Source organism: Rhodotorula graminis, assembly GCF_001329695.1.
Source record: "Rhodotorula graminis WP1 unplaced genomic scaffold RHOBAscaffold_12, whole genome shotgun sequence".
Taxonomy (NCBI): Eukaryota; Fungi; Basidiomycota; class Microbotryomycetes; order Sporidiobolales; family Sporidiobolaceae; genus Rhodotorula; species Rhodotorula graminis.
This window is the reverse complement of record NW_017264939.1, coordinates 479932-493503: the sequence shown is the minus strand read 5'-3', so window position 1 is coordinate 493503 and position 13572 is coordinate 479932. Positions and strand designations below refer to the sequence as shown.

Genomic DNA, 13572 nt, shown 5'->3' with positions numbered 1-13572 from the left:
GCGCTCCTCCTCGAGAATGCTCGACAGTGTTACACGCAGCCTCGTCCCTCAGAACCGGTCCGGGAGCACGAGAGGCGCCGCCAGGCTCCAGCCGTAGATGGCGAGGCACGTCCAGCCCGACACGATCCGCATCCAGAACGCGACGTGCGACCGCCCGATCCGCACAGGCGTGCCGTCGCCCTCGCCGCCGCCAACCGTCGACACGACCGACCTGCGCGAGAACGGCGCAAGGCGAGAGTGAGCGAGGATCTGGCGAGACGGGCGACGCAGAAGGGGAGAACGAGACGCACCAGCTGTCCAGGGACAAGACGACGTTCGACGGCAGGCGAATTTGAGGAGGCGAGACAGATGACGAGGAGGATGGGCCGGGCAGGCGACGAGCGAGAGTCGTCGAGCGAGAGTGGCGGCGAGAAGGCGAGGAGGAGGGGAGAAGGGCTCGAGGTGAGTGACGGGCTCGACGCGCCGAACAGGGAGGACGGCCGACGCACTTGGTCAAGAGGCATGCCGTGTACATGGTGGCGAGGACGAAGATGACGTGGAAGTACGAGTAGTTGTACCGCGTGCCCGCCTTCTCGTCGTCGTTGACGGGCGACATGCCGCCGGGCGCACCGCCCTCGTCCTCGTCGTCCGAGTCGGATGCGTCGAGTACAGAGGCCGGTAGAGACCTGAGAGGCGAGGAGGCGCAGACAGAGACGAGACGGGCGGCGGGACGAGGCCAGGGAGGGAGGAGGTGGTCGTTGGGGAGGAAGGAGGTAGAGACAGGGCGAGGTCAGGTCGACAGCAACGGGAGAGAGAGATGAGAGAAAGGAGGACGGACCCTTCCTCGACGGCGGCCTTGAGAGCCTGGTACCGCAGCGTCTCCTCGCGCCTCGGCTGGGTGCGGACGACCGTCTCGAGCTCGCCCGGCTCGAGACTCTGCACGGCCTCGTACCCGTCGCCTTGCGCGTCGGGCCGCGACTTGGCGCCGCCGGGCGAGAACGCCCTCGACTGGGTCGCGGCGCGCGACGTTGAGTAGGCGATGGCGAGGAACGTAAAGACGGCGCCTAGGACGACCATGCCCGTCCTCGCGCCCGCCGCCCGCGACTGGAGCGGGTTGCACCTCCCGGCGCTGCCCGGGTCGTCGTGGTTGGCGATGGCCGACGTCGTGAGGTAGCTCGTGTAGGCGACGACCATGCCGCTCTGGGCGAGGCCCGACCGCGGGTTCGACTCTTGGACGGCGGGCGCGACCGACAGGGCCGAGACGGCGAGCGACAGGACCCAGTTGAGCGTGATGAGCGACGTGTTGAGGCCGCACCCGGTGCCGGCGAAGAAAATGTACTGGACCGTCGTGAGGGCGACCGTGAGGGCGTACAGGCCGAGCGTCGACCCGATCAGGACCCACTTCCACACGGCCGAGTCGGTCGCCTCCCACCGCTCGAGGCACGTCTCGCTCCACGTGTGGGCAAAGTCGACGAGGAGGACGAGGCCGATGAGGATGAAGGCCATCGAGCCGGGGAGGGCGGCCCACGACGCCCAGAAGTGGATGAAGAAGCCGTTGGGCACGAGGAACGACAGGCCGACGAGGACGATCCAGGCGAGGACCTTTGGGCCCCACCACCCGTTCTGGATCGCGGCGCGCTTGGAGCGCGTGTCCTTGACGCCGACGAGGGCGAGCGACAGGATGGCGTGGAACGCGGCGAGGGCGAAGCAGATGCGGTGGACCTGCACGAGTGCGCACGTCAGTGACGCGATCTAGGGACACAGGCAACGTGTGAAAGAGGAAGACGGCGGCGCGGGTCGAGGAGAGAACGAGAAGAGAGAGGGTCGAGGAGACGAGGGGACTCACAGCGAGGACGCCGTAGCACTTGCCGCCGCTGCACTCCATCTTGATCCAGTCGAAGCTCTTTTCGGCGACGAGCTTGATGGCCCAGTCGGTGAGCATCATCCAGGCGACGAGCGAGTTGACGAGGAAGATGAACGAGTAGCCGACCCGGGTCGCGACCGACGAGTTGCAGTTGCAGCTGCGCGTGAGCGCCGAGGCCTGCGAGCAGCTCGAGGGTCAGTGTGTCCTTGACCACAGGGTCGACGACTGCGCCAGCCAAGCCCAACGAGGGCAAGGCAGCACGAGAGCAGGCAGCGGACGTGAGACTGACCGCTTGGCCGGTGCAGAAGAAGGCGAGGCCCGTGAGACAGGTCGACCCGAGGCCGCCGATCGAGCCGAGGAACGGGATCGACAAGAGGGCACCCATGTTGGGCTGAGCTCGCGGCGAGGGTGGTGGACGAGGCGCGAGTGGCGAGGGGTGCGAGGACGGTCGCGGTTTCGGGGCTGAGAGACTGCGCACAGGGATCGAGAGGGTCAGCTCGCGGTCTGTGGGATTGCGACACATTGCTGAGCTCCTCGGCAAGAGTGCAGCCCGCTCGGGTCGTCCGGAGCGCAAGACTGGGTGCGACTCGAGGCGCGAGACTCGGCAAAGGCGCTGCGGTGGCCGGCCCTGCCGCTCGTTCGAGTACACGAGTCGACAGGCTACGGTGCGGGCGGATGGGAGTGGCCCACGTGGCTGGGCGAGGGAGGGTGGACAGGGGCGACGAGGACGAGGTGGGGGAGAGGGAGCGCACCTCGCGTTGCCGTGTGGACGGCTTGTGGTCGGTGGCTGAAGCTGAGACGGTACTCTGTAGATGACTGACGCAGGCGCAGGCACAGCAAGGTGCGGCGAGCAGTGTCGAGGGGGACGAGGGGCGCGAGGAGGAGGACGACCAGGGTCAGGCCATCTCGCCCTCGTCACACCGCTCAAGCGTGCCCTTGCTGCCGCTGTACCAGCTCACAAGCACTCGCATTCGATCCTCGTCCAAATCCGAGCTCGCCCCGCCCCGTCGCCGTCTCGCCTCGCTCCCTTCCTTCCTCGCCGTCATCATGGGCGTCGACCTCGAGCCCGACAACCTGTACCTGCGCCAGACTTTGGCCGACAAGTTCATCAGGCGAGTCTCTCCTCTCACCATCTCCCCCCCCCCTGCTCGCACCCACAAGTGTTGACGCCTCGTCCTCCCTCCTCCCCCTCCCCCTCTCCCCCCACCTCGACCTCGGATCCAACCTCGCCTCGGTGCGCCTGTCCGACTCGACACGTCTTGCTCGACTCGACGACATCGCGACATCCAGGCCTACGAGCCTCGACCAGTCGTTTGTCGACTTCGACTCGGTCCGGTACCACCTCTCGACCCCGGAACGCAAGACGCAGCTCGTCCTCTCGATGGACGTCCCCTGCTGGCAAGAGCTCAAGCAGTACGGCGCACTCGACGTCCTCGAGCGCGAGTACGGGTCGCGCCTCTTGCCCGAGGGCCAGACCGAGGACGGGTTCTCGCTCACGCTCGTCGTCGACCTCGACCAGGGCCCGCCCGAGGGAGGTGCGTCCAGCTCTCCGCCCCCTCCTTGTTCCCTCCCGCCACGTCTCACCTACATGTACTCCCCGCAGAAGAGCGCACCGCCCTGATCCAGTCGCTCGCCCTCCTCAAGCGCAACGCGCTCGCCGCGCCGTTCGAGCGCGCTTTTGCGATCCAGCGCGACATGGAGCAGAACCCGGTCGAGGACGGCGTCAAGGACCCGCGTGGCGAGGTCATGAGCGTCCACTACCGGTGCGCCCTGCCGCTTCCTCCTCTTCCTCATCGCGACCGATCCCTGACCTCCAGCCCGGCGTCTCGCTCGCAGGCCTGAAGAGGCGATCTACCTCCTCCCGTCGTCCGACCGCGTCACCGTCGTCTTCTCGACCATCTTCAAGGAGGAGACGGACCGCATTCTCGGCAAGGTCTTTCTCCAAGAGTTTGTCGACGCCCGTCGCCGCCCGAGCTGCCAGACGGCGCCCCAGGTCCTGTACTCAAACCGCGAGCCGCCGCTCGAGATCCGCCACCTCAAGGGCCTGGACATGACGGAGCGCGCTGGCTATGTCACGTTCGGTGCGTCGACGTCTCTCCTCCCTCGCGGCCTCGCTCGCGAGCGACTCGTCGAGGCTCAACCCGCTCACCCCTCGTGCCTCCTCCGCAGTCCTGTTCCCTCGCCACTTTACGCCTCAGTCGTACGCGTCGACCATCACGCAGATCCAGGTGCGTCGTCGAGCTCCTTCTCTACCTCTCCTCCCGCTCGAGCCCGAGCACGCGCTCACCGCCTCTCTCCCTCTCCCTCGTCCTTCCGGCCTCGACCTGAGACAGCTCTTCCGCGACTTCCTCCACTACAACATCAAGTGCAGCAAGGCGTACCTCCACTCGCGCCTGCGCGTGCGCACGACGAGCTTCCTCAAGGTCTTGCGGCGCGCCCAGCCCGAGCCCGTCGAGGAGGGCGAGCGCAAGACGGCCAGGTGCGTCCTCTCCTCTCACTCTCTTTCCTCTGTCCTCTCTCTCTCTTTCTCTCTCTCTCAGGGTCGGTTGCCGAGGGCGGTCGGCGCAGAAGCGGCGCCGGTGGACGTCGAGAAAGCCGATCTGACGCACCTTGAACCTTCCGCAGCGGTAGGACCTTTGTGCGCTCGTAGATCTCGCTCGCAGGTCGTGGAATGGACTCTTTTTGTGCATGTTTACGGTTGCGTGTCGACGACCGTGCAGGACGAGCGAGGCGCGAGCGTCGCGCCGGAGCGAAAGAGCGCGGGCGAGGCGGGCCGTCACTTTCTCCCTTGGACTTTCTTGGGCCTCAGGGCTCCGCGCTTTCAGTGCTAGTCTCGATTGGGCTCGTTCCCTCGCTTCGGCACGAGGTTTCGGAAGTTGAGAGAGCACTCGCTGCACGTTCGGGCAGCGAGCAGGAGATGGTTGCGGTTCGGCAGCTCTCGGCGCTCGCCTCTCGGGCCAGTGAAAGGGAAAGCCGCATCATCGTTACAGGCTCGAGACAAAGTAAGGAACGACCCATCGCCACCGCTCCTGCCCACCGAGCCCGACCAAGACTCGCCCGCTCAGACCTCGACGCCCTCGTCCTTCTCGCCCTCCTTGCCGCCAACGACGCCCTCGGGCACCTGCTCGTACGCGTCGTACAGGACCTCGGTGCGGATGACGTACTTGGCGCCGCCCTCGCCGACCGGGCTGCCCTCGTGCAGGAGCGAGCCGCGCGAGTCGCCGTGCGGGAAGACGAGGGCGCAGCCCTGCGACGGCTTGACGGGAAAGGCGTTGAGCGTCGACGGGCGCGACGAGGGGAGGAAGAAGGTCGTGCAGCCATTGAGGAACGAGTCGTTGAGGTAGATCTGCAGGTGACGTGCGACGAGGCGGAGGGACGAGGTGGACGACGACGGTGGGGGAGAGACACGTTGACGAGGAGGGGCGGGAGGGAGCGTTCTTCAGTCCACGTGTGCCAGAGTTTTGAGAGAGTAGAGAAAGGGGCGGACGCACGAGGAAGGTCAACCTCGACCACTGCGGCTTGTCGTGGGGCGACGAGTCGTACAGGTACTCGCCCTGCAGGCACGTAGACGAGCGTCAGTTGAGCGGCACTTGCCGCCAGCACCCGGCGAGCGCAGCTTAGTGGGCAGCGCCGAGCCGGCCGCAAATCGGAGCGGACAGGCGAACGCACCGTTTCGGGGTCGACGCCGCTCGCCGGCCACGCGCCGTCGATGTGCGGGCGGTAGATGGCGCCAGGGACGTAGCGGTACACTGATGGGGCAGGCGGGCGTAGAGGAGGAACGCGAAGGGAGTGAGGTGAACGGTTGGCGGGCGAGGAAGAGGCGAGAGGGCGCGACGACCGAGGAGAGCGACGAGGAGGGGCGTGAGAGAAAGGAAGACAGGTGCATGAGAGAGTGAGTGCGGGGCGACGACAGGGCGAGGGAGGGAAAGCGAGAGAGAGACGCACCCCGGAAGCGGGCGTTGATGCCGCGCACCCTCTTGCCGTCGATGAGCTGGGGGCACAGGTGGAGGAACCTGGCGCAGAACGTGTCGAGGAACGGCTTGTCGGCGAGCCAGTACAAGTTGTGCGCGAGGACGCTCTGGTCGCCGTCGACGGGCTGGTCGGGGCGGAACCCGACGGCCTCGGCGTGCGCGAGGATGCTGCGGCACTCGGCGGGCGACAGGACGTTGGTGAGGAGGAAGGCGCCGGGGACATGCGGCACGTCGAGACGCTCGACGGGCGTGGGCGGCGACGGCGAGAGCCGGATGGCGCCGGGCGAGGACGAGAAGAGGAGGGCCGGGTGGAGGTTGGGCGGGAGGCGGTCGGCGGCAGGGACGGTGTGGAGGAGCGAGAACTGCGACGCGAGTGCGTCACGTTCGGCGGGTGCTGCGGGTGAGAGAGGCTGTCAGTAGGAGGCAGGAGGCAGGAGGGGAGGGAGGGAAGGAAGGGAAGAGGGCCCGAGGAACGCACGAGGGAAGCGGCCGGCGACGATGTCGCGGTAGATGCCCTCGTCTGCGGGTTTGCGGTGGATCCACTCGTGTTGGCGTACGACGACCTGGCCCACGGTACCGCGCACGAGGCCGTCGTCGTCGCCGGGTCGGGGCTCGCCGTTGGTGCAGCGCAGGACGGCGTCGAGGACGCGCAGGACCATGTCGTCGCCGAATGAGCCGTCGGACCTCGAGGCGGCATCACAGTCGCGCACCCAACGCTGGAGTGCGCCGAGCTTGGGGTGCTGGTCGCGGATGCGGAGCTCGGCGAGGAGGACGAGGGCGTCGACGTGGCGGTGGTGGGTGAGGGCGGCCGAGATGCGCGACGAGAGCGAGTTGCCTGTGACGGTGTCGACAGAGTCAGTCGAGGCCATCGAGACGGCCGACGAGAGGAACGAGGACGCACCGGTTCCGGCGAGGTCGGCGGCGGTGCGCTGAAAGTCAAACACGGCGCGGCGCAGCGGGCGCAGGTGAGGCGTGTTGTGCTTGTCGGCGAGGAGGTCGGGATGCTTGACGAGCGTGTCGAGCGTCTTGACGGCGTAGGCGAGCTCGGCGGGGCTGACGAGGCCGCCGAGAAAGTCGCGAGCAGACGAGTCGACGTTGGCGTGGTCGTCGTCGGCCGAGTCGGGCGAGGCGAGGGTAGCGTGGGCGGCTTGTTGCTCGAGTCGGCGTTTCTTGAGGGCCTTGCCGTGCTTGCCCATGGCGTGCTCGGCGGTGAAGGGGGGATGCGAGAGCACGGAGGACGAGGCGGTGCTCGTCGAGAGCGAGAGTGGCGACGACGACGCCGATCTAGGTGCAGCGAGTTGCGGGTGCTGCAGTTGAGGTGTGCGATTAGCTCTGGCGCAGCTCTGCCGTGCCGAGTGCTGTGCGGAGCGCGACAGACGATTCCGAGCGACCCTTCAAGTCTCGCCGGCTGCGATGAGGTCCGCCTCGCGTCGGCCTCACTCTCGCTGCCACGAACGCGGCCAGGTGCGCACCACAGGCTGGGCCACTGCTCCTACAGGCTGCTCCTACCTGCGCTCGCCGTCGCCGCCTCGTTCTTCGCCTCGCCTCGCCCCTCACCTCGACCTCAACCGCGACCGCACCACCCGGCAAGCTGTCTCGAGCATCGCCGAGACGGTCATGGCATGTGACGAGCCGAGTATTGCAAGCGCAGGGCGCGGCCGGGACCCTTACAGCAGGTGCGCCCCCTCTCCTCCGGCGCCCACACTCGCCGCGCTGACCCTCGCCTCGCTCGCAGCTGCAACTGGCGTCAGCCTCGAGCACCAATGTCGCACAAGAGAAGTCCTCTCGGCCGTTTCGCCCTCCCCCTCAATGTCGCCTCGCCGTCGAGCGAGCCCTCGTCGCTTGTCCGACCTCGCGCGCTCGCACCGGCCCACCCACCGCGACCTGGCTCGGCTCTCGTTCTCGCCGACGCCATCATCATCATCGTCGTCGTCGTCGTCGGTCATCCGTCAGTCCGGCGTGTCCCTCCTCCCTCGCGTTGCGCCCGTTCCGCCCCCGTCGTCGCCCTCGCCTCGGTCCTTCTCTGGACCCTCCCCCTCCAGCCTGTCGCCCTCGCACGCCTGCGTCGTCCAGCTCAACTACCTCCTCGACACGCTCGTCGCCGACTCGGGCGTGCGCCGACCAAGACCGTCGCCGCCACAGCTCGTCGTCGTCGGCGTGTCCCGGGCTCGGCGAGTCGACTCGCGGCCCCTTGCCCGCGCACAGGCTCGCCGGCGGCCCCTCTCGTCGGGTCGAGCTACTCGAGGGCTGCGTGCGGGGTGGGAGGAGGTGCGCGTAGCTGTCTGAGGGCAGTGCAACGTCGCTCGAGGTCGTTCTCGTCTTCGCACTCGGCGAGTCCGGTTCTCGCGACGAGCCGAGCAGGAGCGAAAGCGGCGCAGACGTGGAAAGGACGAGGGTCCACGAGCGAGCCGTGCTGTGAGCGACCGAGAGCAAGAGCGAGCGCGTTTGAGCTTGTCGCCGCGAGATGGCGAGCCGGACGAGGAGCCGCGTGCGCGAGAGTTGTAACGAGGAGGCGGTGCGGCGGTCGTCCTGGCCAGGGACGCCTTGCGAGCGAGCGCTGGACGCAGGGGGCCGTGCACGTAGCTTTGCAAGCCTCCTGCTCTGTATCGCGACGCACTTCTGGCCGGGAGCAAAAGATTATGATGTCTGTGAGATTCGAACTCACGCCCTTTCGGACTAGCGGATCATCCAGGAGACGTCCTTAAGCTAGCGCCTTAGACCGCTCGGCCAAAACACCTGTTGATGGTGCACGGGCGCGCAGTAGCAAATCTGTAGCCATCCTAAAATGCTAGACGGTCGGGAGTGCAGGACCGTCCGTCGGAGGCTCGCTGGAGCGCAGCTCGGGCTCCTCAACCAACCTGCCCCTGTTCGATCGATCCCTTACTCCAGGCTCGCCTCAAACAAACGCTTTGACCAGGGCAGCTTGACTTGGCTTGTCGCCGCAAGCACCAACGCTCTCCTTGCTCCTCTCCTTCCTTTTCCTCGCTTCGTCTTGACCTTATCCTCCAGATCGTGTTGTCTGTGACTCCTACATCTCTCTGCATGTAGTCTTGTCCACCTTGCCCAAACTTGACGCGCCGTTGTGCGCCCGTGGGCCCCTGCAGGCTCGCCGAGGTGCGGCACTGACCCCTATCGCCTCTGTGGCCTCTTTCTCGCGCGCACATTGTCTTGGCTTGGCCTGGAGCGTCCCTCTCTCCCTCTTGTACTGTCCCTCGAGACATCAGCAATGGCAAGCAGGAGGTAGCGAGGGCGCCCCGACCACCAGCAACTCGATTCCGGACTGGTTGAGAACGTCAACCTGACTCTCTCTCTCGTCCTCCTCAATGTGCGCGCGCAGGACGCCCTTTCTCTTTGTATACTACAGGTGCGTTGCTGCGTACCTCTCCTCTTTGTGCCCTTACCAAGACTGCCGATTTTTCACCACGTTCCTCTCCTTCCTTGTCTTCCTCCCGGTTCTTGCCTGTCCCTCTTTCTGCCTGTCATCCTCCCCTTGAAGATTGTCCTGCTCACGCATCTGCCCTGCTCCTCACCCTCGGCCCAACTGGGCAGCACTCGGAGCTGCACGTAGGATAAGAGGGCGCAAGAGGGCGAGTCGGACAAGTGGCGGCAAGCAAGCGAGGTAAGCAGGGGCAAGACTTGAGGAGGGGCGGTCGAGAGCTGGTCAAAGCGCGCTCGAGTAAGCCTGGAGCGAGCCCGGTCAGGAGCAGATCAAGCAGGGCAATTTGAAGGCTTTGTTTGAGCTGGCATCAAGCAAGGCTCGAGCGGGGCGAGTTGAGAGGGGTCCAAACTCGCGCTGCGTGCTGGGGGTTCAAGCCCAGTTCAACCTCTCCTCAACAAGGCGCATTGCGCAAGCGGGTTCGCTTTATGCATTACTAAGTGGCAGCCAGCAAGCCTTGTCTGGCCTTGCCATGAGCAGCCCTCAAACCCTCTCTCAATGCGCTTGAGTTCTTGAGGCTTGAGCGTGTGCAACAAGGGAGACGAGTTTGATTGTGTCGTGAGTGCTGCCAACTTATAGCCAGCTCTGCTGCGCACATACAGGATGTGCGCAGGCTCGTTCAGGCGTTGGGGATGGAACAAGCACCAATGGGAGAGGGCAAGGGGCAAGGGCGGGAGGTACGAGGTGAAGAGAGCGACACACAGCTGGCACAGCAGGCTGGTGGTGAAGACGTGGTTGCTGAAGTGAGTTGATGCAACGTCCATACAGCGCTTGGATGCGAAAGAGGCAAGAAAGAGGACCCGCGGGTGCAGACATTGAGGACAAAAGACGACCGACGGCCACGCCGGCTTGTTGTGCCCGGTGGGTTGACACGCCGAATGGACGCGGCTATGTGGCCCCTATGGCTCAGTGGCAGAGCGTTCGCCTAGTAAGCGAAAGGTCCATAGTTCGATCCTGTGTGGGGGCACACCCTCTTTTTTGCCTCTCACACAGGCGCACGTCTCTCTGCCAGCGAGCTGACAACCCCTGGCTCACGAGAGGCCAGACAACAGTCTCGCCCTTGGCAGGGCAACACTGTCCTGAAGCAGTCTTGCCTCAGCCCTCTACTCCTGCTGCGCAGCTTTAAAGCCAGGTTCTCGCGCGGACAAGAAGAGAGTAGAGAGCGGCGTGGTGATATGGTGTACAAGGCTCCAAGGGCTCACACGCGGTTGCATGGTGTAGTTGGTCATCACGTCAGTTTAACATTCAGTTCACTGAAGGTCCTCAGTTCAAACCTGGGTGCGATCACTTTTTGGCGGTGGCGGCGGTGTCAGTGGTCTATGAGCGCCGCTCTCTTCCAGGTCAAAGTCTGGTGCACGTGGCGCCCGTCCTTTTGATAGTGTACGTTCAACTAGCTATCGGCGCCGTGCGCGGGCCGAGCAATGCTGTCCGATGTTGTTGCACGCGTAAGATCACGTGCAACAACAGCTCGGTTGATCTAGTTGGTTATGATGTGGACCTAATACGAATCTCGTGCCAAGTCCAATGTCGGCGGTTCGATCCCGCCACTGAGCAATGCAGCAGCGCAGATGTGCGCCTGTTGTTTTTTGTTGCTAGCGTGCAGCTCCATGGCCCGGGCCTCGCTTTTGCCTTGGCCTGCCGTGCACTCTGAGGTAGAGAGAGCGAGACCCAAAAAACAACTTCAACAGGCCAAACAGGAGGTTCAGATGAGCCACCTGCAGCTCCAAGCGGAAGAGGGCAACCAGCCAGCTCCTAGGCAGGTGGACCTCACGGTTGTCTGTTTTGACCGTGGGGGAGCCAGAGTTGAAGCCAGTCAACCAGTAGCATCCTGCTGAGTTGCCCCCTGGGAGACACCGGCGTGGAACACTTGGCTGGCTACTGGTCACGGCAATGATAGTGGAAGTTTTCATTGGGAGGAGAAGTGCTGGACAAGCTTAACATCAACAGAACGGCAGATAACCCTGCTGCCTTGGGCGTGAGAGCCTCAGAGGTGCTGGGCCTATGGTCTGATGAGGTTTTGGATTGCGCAAGGATCTGACCTGGGGACCCTGTCCTGTTGGTGACAGGTGCTCTACAGAGTGAATGTGGGTGTGAGAGTTTCAGGTTGGGTCAGTTGCAGGATTGAGGCGTGGGAGCCTCAGGGGTGCTGGGCCTATGGTCCGATTAGGTTTTGGGTTGCGCAAGGATAAGCTAGGGTAGAGGTTGAACGGAGCTTGTGGCCCAGTTTTGCGGAGGCAAACCTGTTCTGGGCGACCCTGACCTTCTTGGACCCAGCCCGTCTGCGCGCACAGCTCCATGAGGAACCGGGCTACTGACCTACCGCTTGGCACAGGGACCATACAATAGTATACCTTGATGGTAATGCAGCCAGATTTGGGCCAATGCATTGCTAGCATCCTCAGCCAGACCAAGCCTCTCGGCCCCACTCGGACCCAACCGGTCTGCGCGCACAGCTCCATGAGGAACAGGGCTACTGACCTATTGCTTGGCACAGGGACCATACCATAGTAAACCTTGATGGTAATGGAGCCAGATTTGGGCCAGTGCGTTGGTAGCATCCTCAGGCACACCAAGCCTCTGGGCCCCACTTGGACCCAACCCGTCTGCGCGCACAGCTCAATGAGGAACAGGGCTACTGACCTACCGCTTGGCACAGGGACCATATAACAGCATGCCTTGATGGTAACGGCGCCAGATTTGGGCCGGTCAGGCCGTGGGAGGCCGACCCGCTGCCGCCCGCCATCGTCGCCGAGAACAAGGACAAGGCGAAAGAGACGCACCTCGCGCTTCTTGACGGCCTCGGGCCGAGCGACCTCGTCGGCTACTCGGACGGCAGCCTCATCGATGGGCGAGCTGGCGCCGGGTGGGCGCTGCGAGCCGTGTTCCGCAGCGAGGAGCTGTGGCAGGAGAAGAGCGCCGCGCTCGGCGGTCAGCACACGGTGTATCGGGGCGAGCTCGAGGGGCTGCGCATGCTCCTCAGCAAGATGCGGACGCTGACTCCCTCGTCCACCCAGCCTTTCACCCTCCACCTCTGCCTTGACAACCAGGCGGCGGCGCTCCACCCCTCGTCACCGAGGCCGACCTCCGGGCAACCCGCTCACCTCGAGATCCGCCGACTCGCGCGTGAGCTGAAGGAGACGCACCCGATGATGACGGTCATCGTCTCTTGGGTGCCGGGCCACGCCGAGGTCGAGGGCAACGAGCGGGCTGACGCCCAGGCCAAGGTCGGGGCCGAGGTGGTCGAGGGCGAGGGCGGTGTGGGCGAGGGGCGGCAGCAGGGCCGCAAGTTGCGGCGGCACAGCATGGTGATGCCGCGCGGGGGCTCAGTCGAGCCGTCAGACGACGAGCACGACGAGTGGTACGGGGGAGAGAGGGAGACGAGCCTCCAGGCCAAGTCGAACCAGCCCCCTCGGCCTCACCTCCCCGCCCTTGTCAACCCTCCTGACGGCCTCGAGGACCTCCGCAGCGAGCCCAAGAGCATCGCGGCGGTCCAGCAGGCCTTCCACCAGGCGCAGCAGGCGGCGTGGGCGGCGAGTTGGGCGACGGCGCCCGCCGGCGCGGGACTTCGCAGTGTCACCGGCAAGGTCGCGCCTGGCGCCTCCTTCGCCCGGTACCACGCCACGCTCTCGCGCCGGCAGAGCACGCTGCTCGCCAGGCTGCGGCTCGACTTTGCCGGCCTCGCGGCGCACCTCCACCGCATCCAGCGCCACCCGACCGGCCTGTGCGAGTGCGGCGAGGAGGAGACTCGGGCCCACTTCCTCCTTGCCTGCCCCCTCTACGCCGCGCCTTGTGCTGCGCTCGTGCGTGCGACCGGCAAGGACGCCATGCTACCCCTCGCCACCCTCCTCCTCCTCCTCCTTGCCAAACCTCATCCGCCAACCTCGCGACAACTCCGTCATTTCTCGGTCTTTTTCTTCCATTCTTCTTTCTTTTGACTCGTTATACCCTCCTCTACATCCCTGTACACCTTTCCGCCAACCTCGACACCGACTCGACCACCCCCCCCCCCCCCCCCCTTTCCGGGGGGGGGGACCCGGGGGGGCCTTCCCCACGGGGGGGGCCGTTCCCTTGATGGCTGACCGTACAACGGAGGACCTGGGAAAAACTTACCCCTGGGGGGCGAGGCAGAACCAGATGGTAAGCCCTTGGGGTCCATCTCAAGATTTTTCTTGGCGGGCTTCCGGTGGGGGAGCTCCCCCTTCTGCCGGACGGTTGATGGTTTGAAGCCGTCCTGGTGCTAAACCAGGGACATGTGGACCCCATACTGGTGTGCCACCGCAACGACCGAGAAATAGGGGAAGGGGAAAGAAGTGACCCCCCCC

At 65.1% G+C, this 13572-nt stretch overlaps 4 protein-coding genes and 4 non-coding genes across 8 annotated transcripts; 5 read left to right on the top strand and 3 right to left on the bottom strand.

Annotated features, from left to right (window-relative positions):
• Window positions 1-12: 12 nt before the first annotated feature.
• RHOBADRAFT_38760 (uncharacterized protein) lies at window positions 13-2681 on the bottom strand. The gene is made up of 6 exons (XM_018413557.1): window positions 2596-2681; window positions 2133-2313; window positions 1826-2020; window positions 818-1701; window positions 489-665; window positions 13-214 (listed from the first exon to the last, which is right to left on the bottom strand). The coding sequence occupies exons 2-6, from the start codon at window positions 2226-2228 to the stop codon at window positions 49-51; spliced, it is 1518 nt and encodes a 505-aa protein (XP_018269163.1). The 5' UTR covers window positions 2229-2313; window positions 2596-2681; the 3' UTR covers window positions 13-48.
• Window positions 2682-2765: 84 nt separating this feature from the next.
• On the top strand, window positions 2766-4537 carry RHOBADRAFT_29317 (uncharacterized protein). Its single transcript, XM_018412868.1, has 7 exons — window positions 2766-2955; window positions 3134-3378; window positions 3447-3606; window positions 3680-3924; window positions 4013-4071; window positions 4177-4322; window positions 4469-4537. The coding sequence occupies exons 1-7, from the start codon at window positions 2891-2893 to the stop codon at window positions 4491-4493; spliced, it is 945 nt and encodes a 314-aa protein (XP_018269162.1). The 5' UTR covers window positions 2766-2890; the 3' UTR covers window positions 4494-4537.
• A 341-nt stretch (window positions 4538-4878) lies between these two features.
• RHOBADRAFT_38756 (uncharacterized protein) lies at window positions 4879-7010 on the bottom strand (the record flags this gene model as incomplete). Its single annotated transcript, XM_018413556.1, has 6 exons — window positions 4879-5189; window positions 5335-5397; window positions 5513-5592; window positions 5789-6208; window positions 6293-6649; window positions 6716-7010. 6 exons carry the CDS (start codon window positions 7008-7010, stop codon window positions 4905-4907), a joined length of 1500 nt encoding a protein of 499 aa, XP_018269161.1. The 3' UTR covers window positions 4879-4904.
• A 1444-nt stretch (window positions 7011-8454) lies between these two features.
• On the bottom strand, window positions 8455-8551 carry RHOBADRAFT_t98. Its single transcript has one exon. It is a non-coding gene; the product is annotated as a tRNA-Leu (tRNA).
• A 1594-nt stretch (window positions 8552-10145) lies between these two features.
• Window positions 10146-10217, top strand: RHOBADRAFT_t104. The gene has a single exon. It is a non-coding gene; the product is annotated as a tRNA-Thr (tRNA).
• Window positions 10218-10456: 239 nt separating this feature from the next.
• RHOBADRAFT_t105 lies at window positions 10457-10537 on the top strand. The gene has a single exon. It is a non-coding gene; the product is annotated as a tRNA-Val (tRNA).
• Window positions 10538-10716: 179 nt separating this feature from the next.
• Window positions 10717-10804, top strand: RHOBADRAFT_t106. Its single transcript has one exon. It is a non-coding gene; the product is annotated as a tRNA-Ile (tRNA).
• An 806-nt stretch (window positions 10805-11610) lies between these two features.
• Window positions 11611-13185, top strand: RHOBADRAFT_65483 (uncharacterized protein; the record flags this gene model as incomplete). The annotated part of the gene is given in 4 exon segments (XM_018418721.1): window positions 11611-11631; window positions 11649-11853; window positions 12031-12147; window positions 12400-13185. 1 exon segment carries the CDS (start codon window positions 12400-12402, stop codon window positions 13183-13185), a length of 786 nt encoding a protein of 261 aa, XP_018269160.1. The 5' UTR covers window positions 11611-11631; window positions 11649-11853; window positions 12031-12147.
• Window positions 13186-13572: the final 387 nt, after the last annotated feature.

Bases quoted from the DNA above. Each gene is read 5' to 3' on its own strand.
- RHOBADRAFT_29317 (XM_018412868.1), top strand. From the start codon at position 2,891: ATGGGCGTCGACCTCGAGCCCGACAACCTGTACCTGCGCCAGACTTTG. The intron at 2,956-3,133 runs GCGAGTCTCTCC...CGCGACATCCAG, and splicing joins TTGGCCGACAAGTTCATCAG to GCCTACGAGCCTCGACCAGT. The intron at 3,925-4,012 runs GTGCGTCGACGT...CCTCCTCCGCAG, and splicing joins CGCTGGCTATGTCACGTTCG to TCCTGTTCCCTCGCCACTTT.
- RHOBADRAFT_38760 (XM_018413557.1), bottom strand. From the start codon at position 2,228: ATGGGTGCCCTCTTGTCGATCCCGTTCCTCGGCTCGATCGGCGGCCTC. The intron at 1,702-1,825 runs GTGAGTCCCCTC...GCACTCGTGCAG, and splicing joins AGTGCTACGGCGTCCTCGCT to GTCCACCGCATCTGCTTCGC. The intron at 215-488 runs GTGCGTCGGCCG...GCCGTTCTCGCG, and splicing joins ACGGCATGCCTCTTGACCAA to CAGGTCGGTCGTGTCGACGG.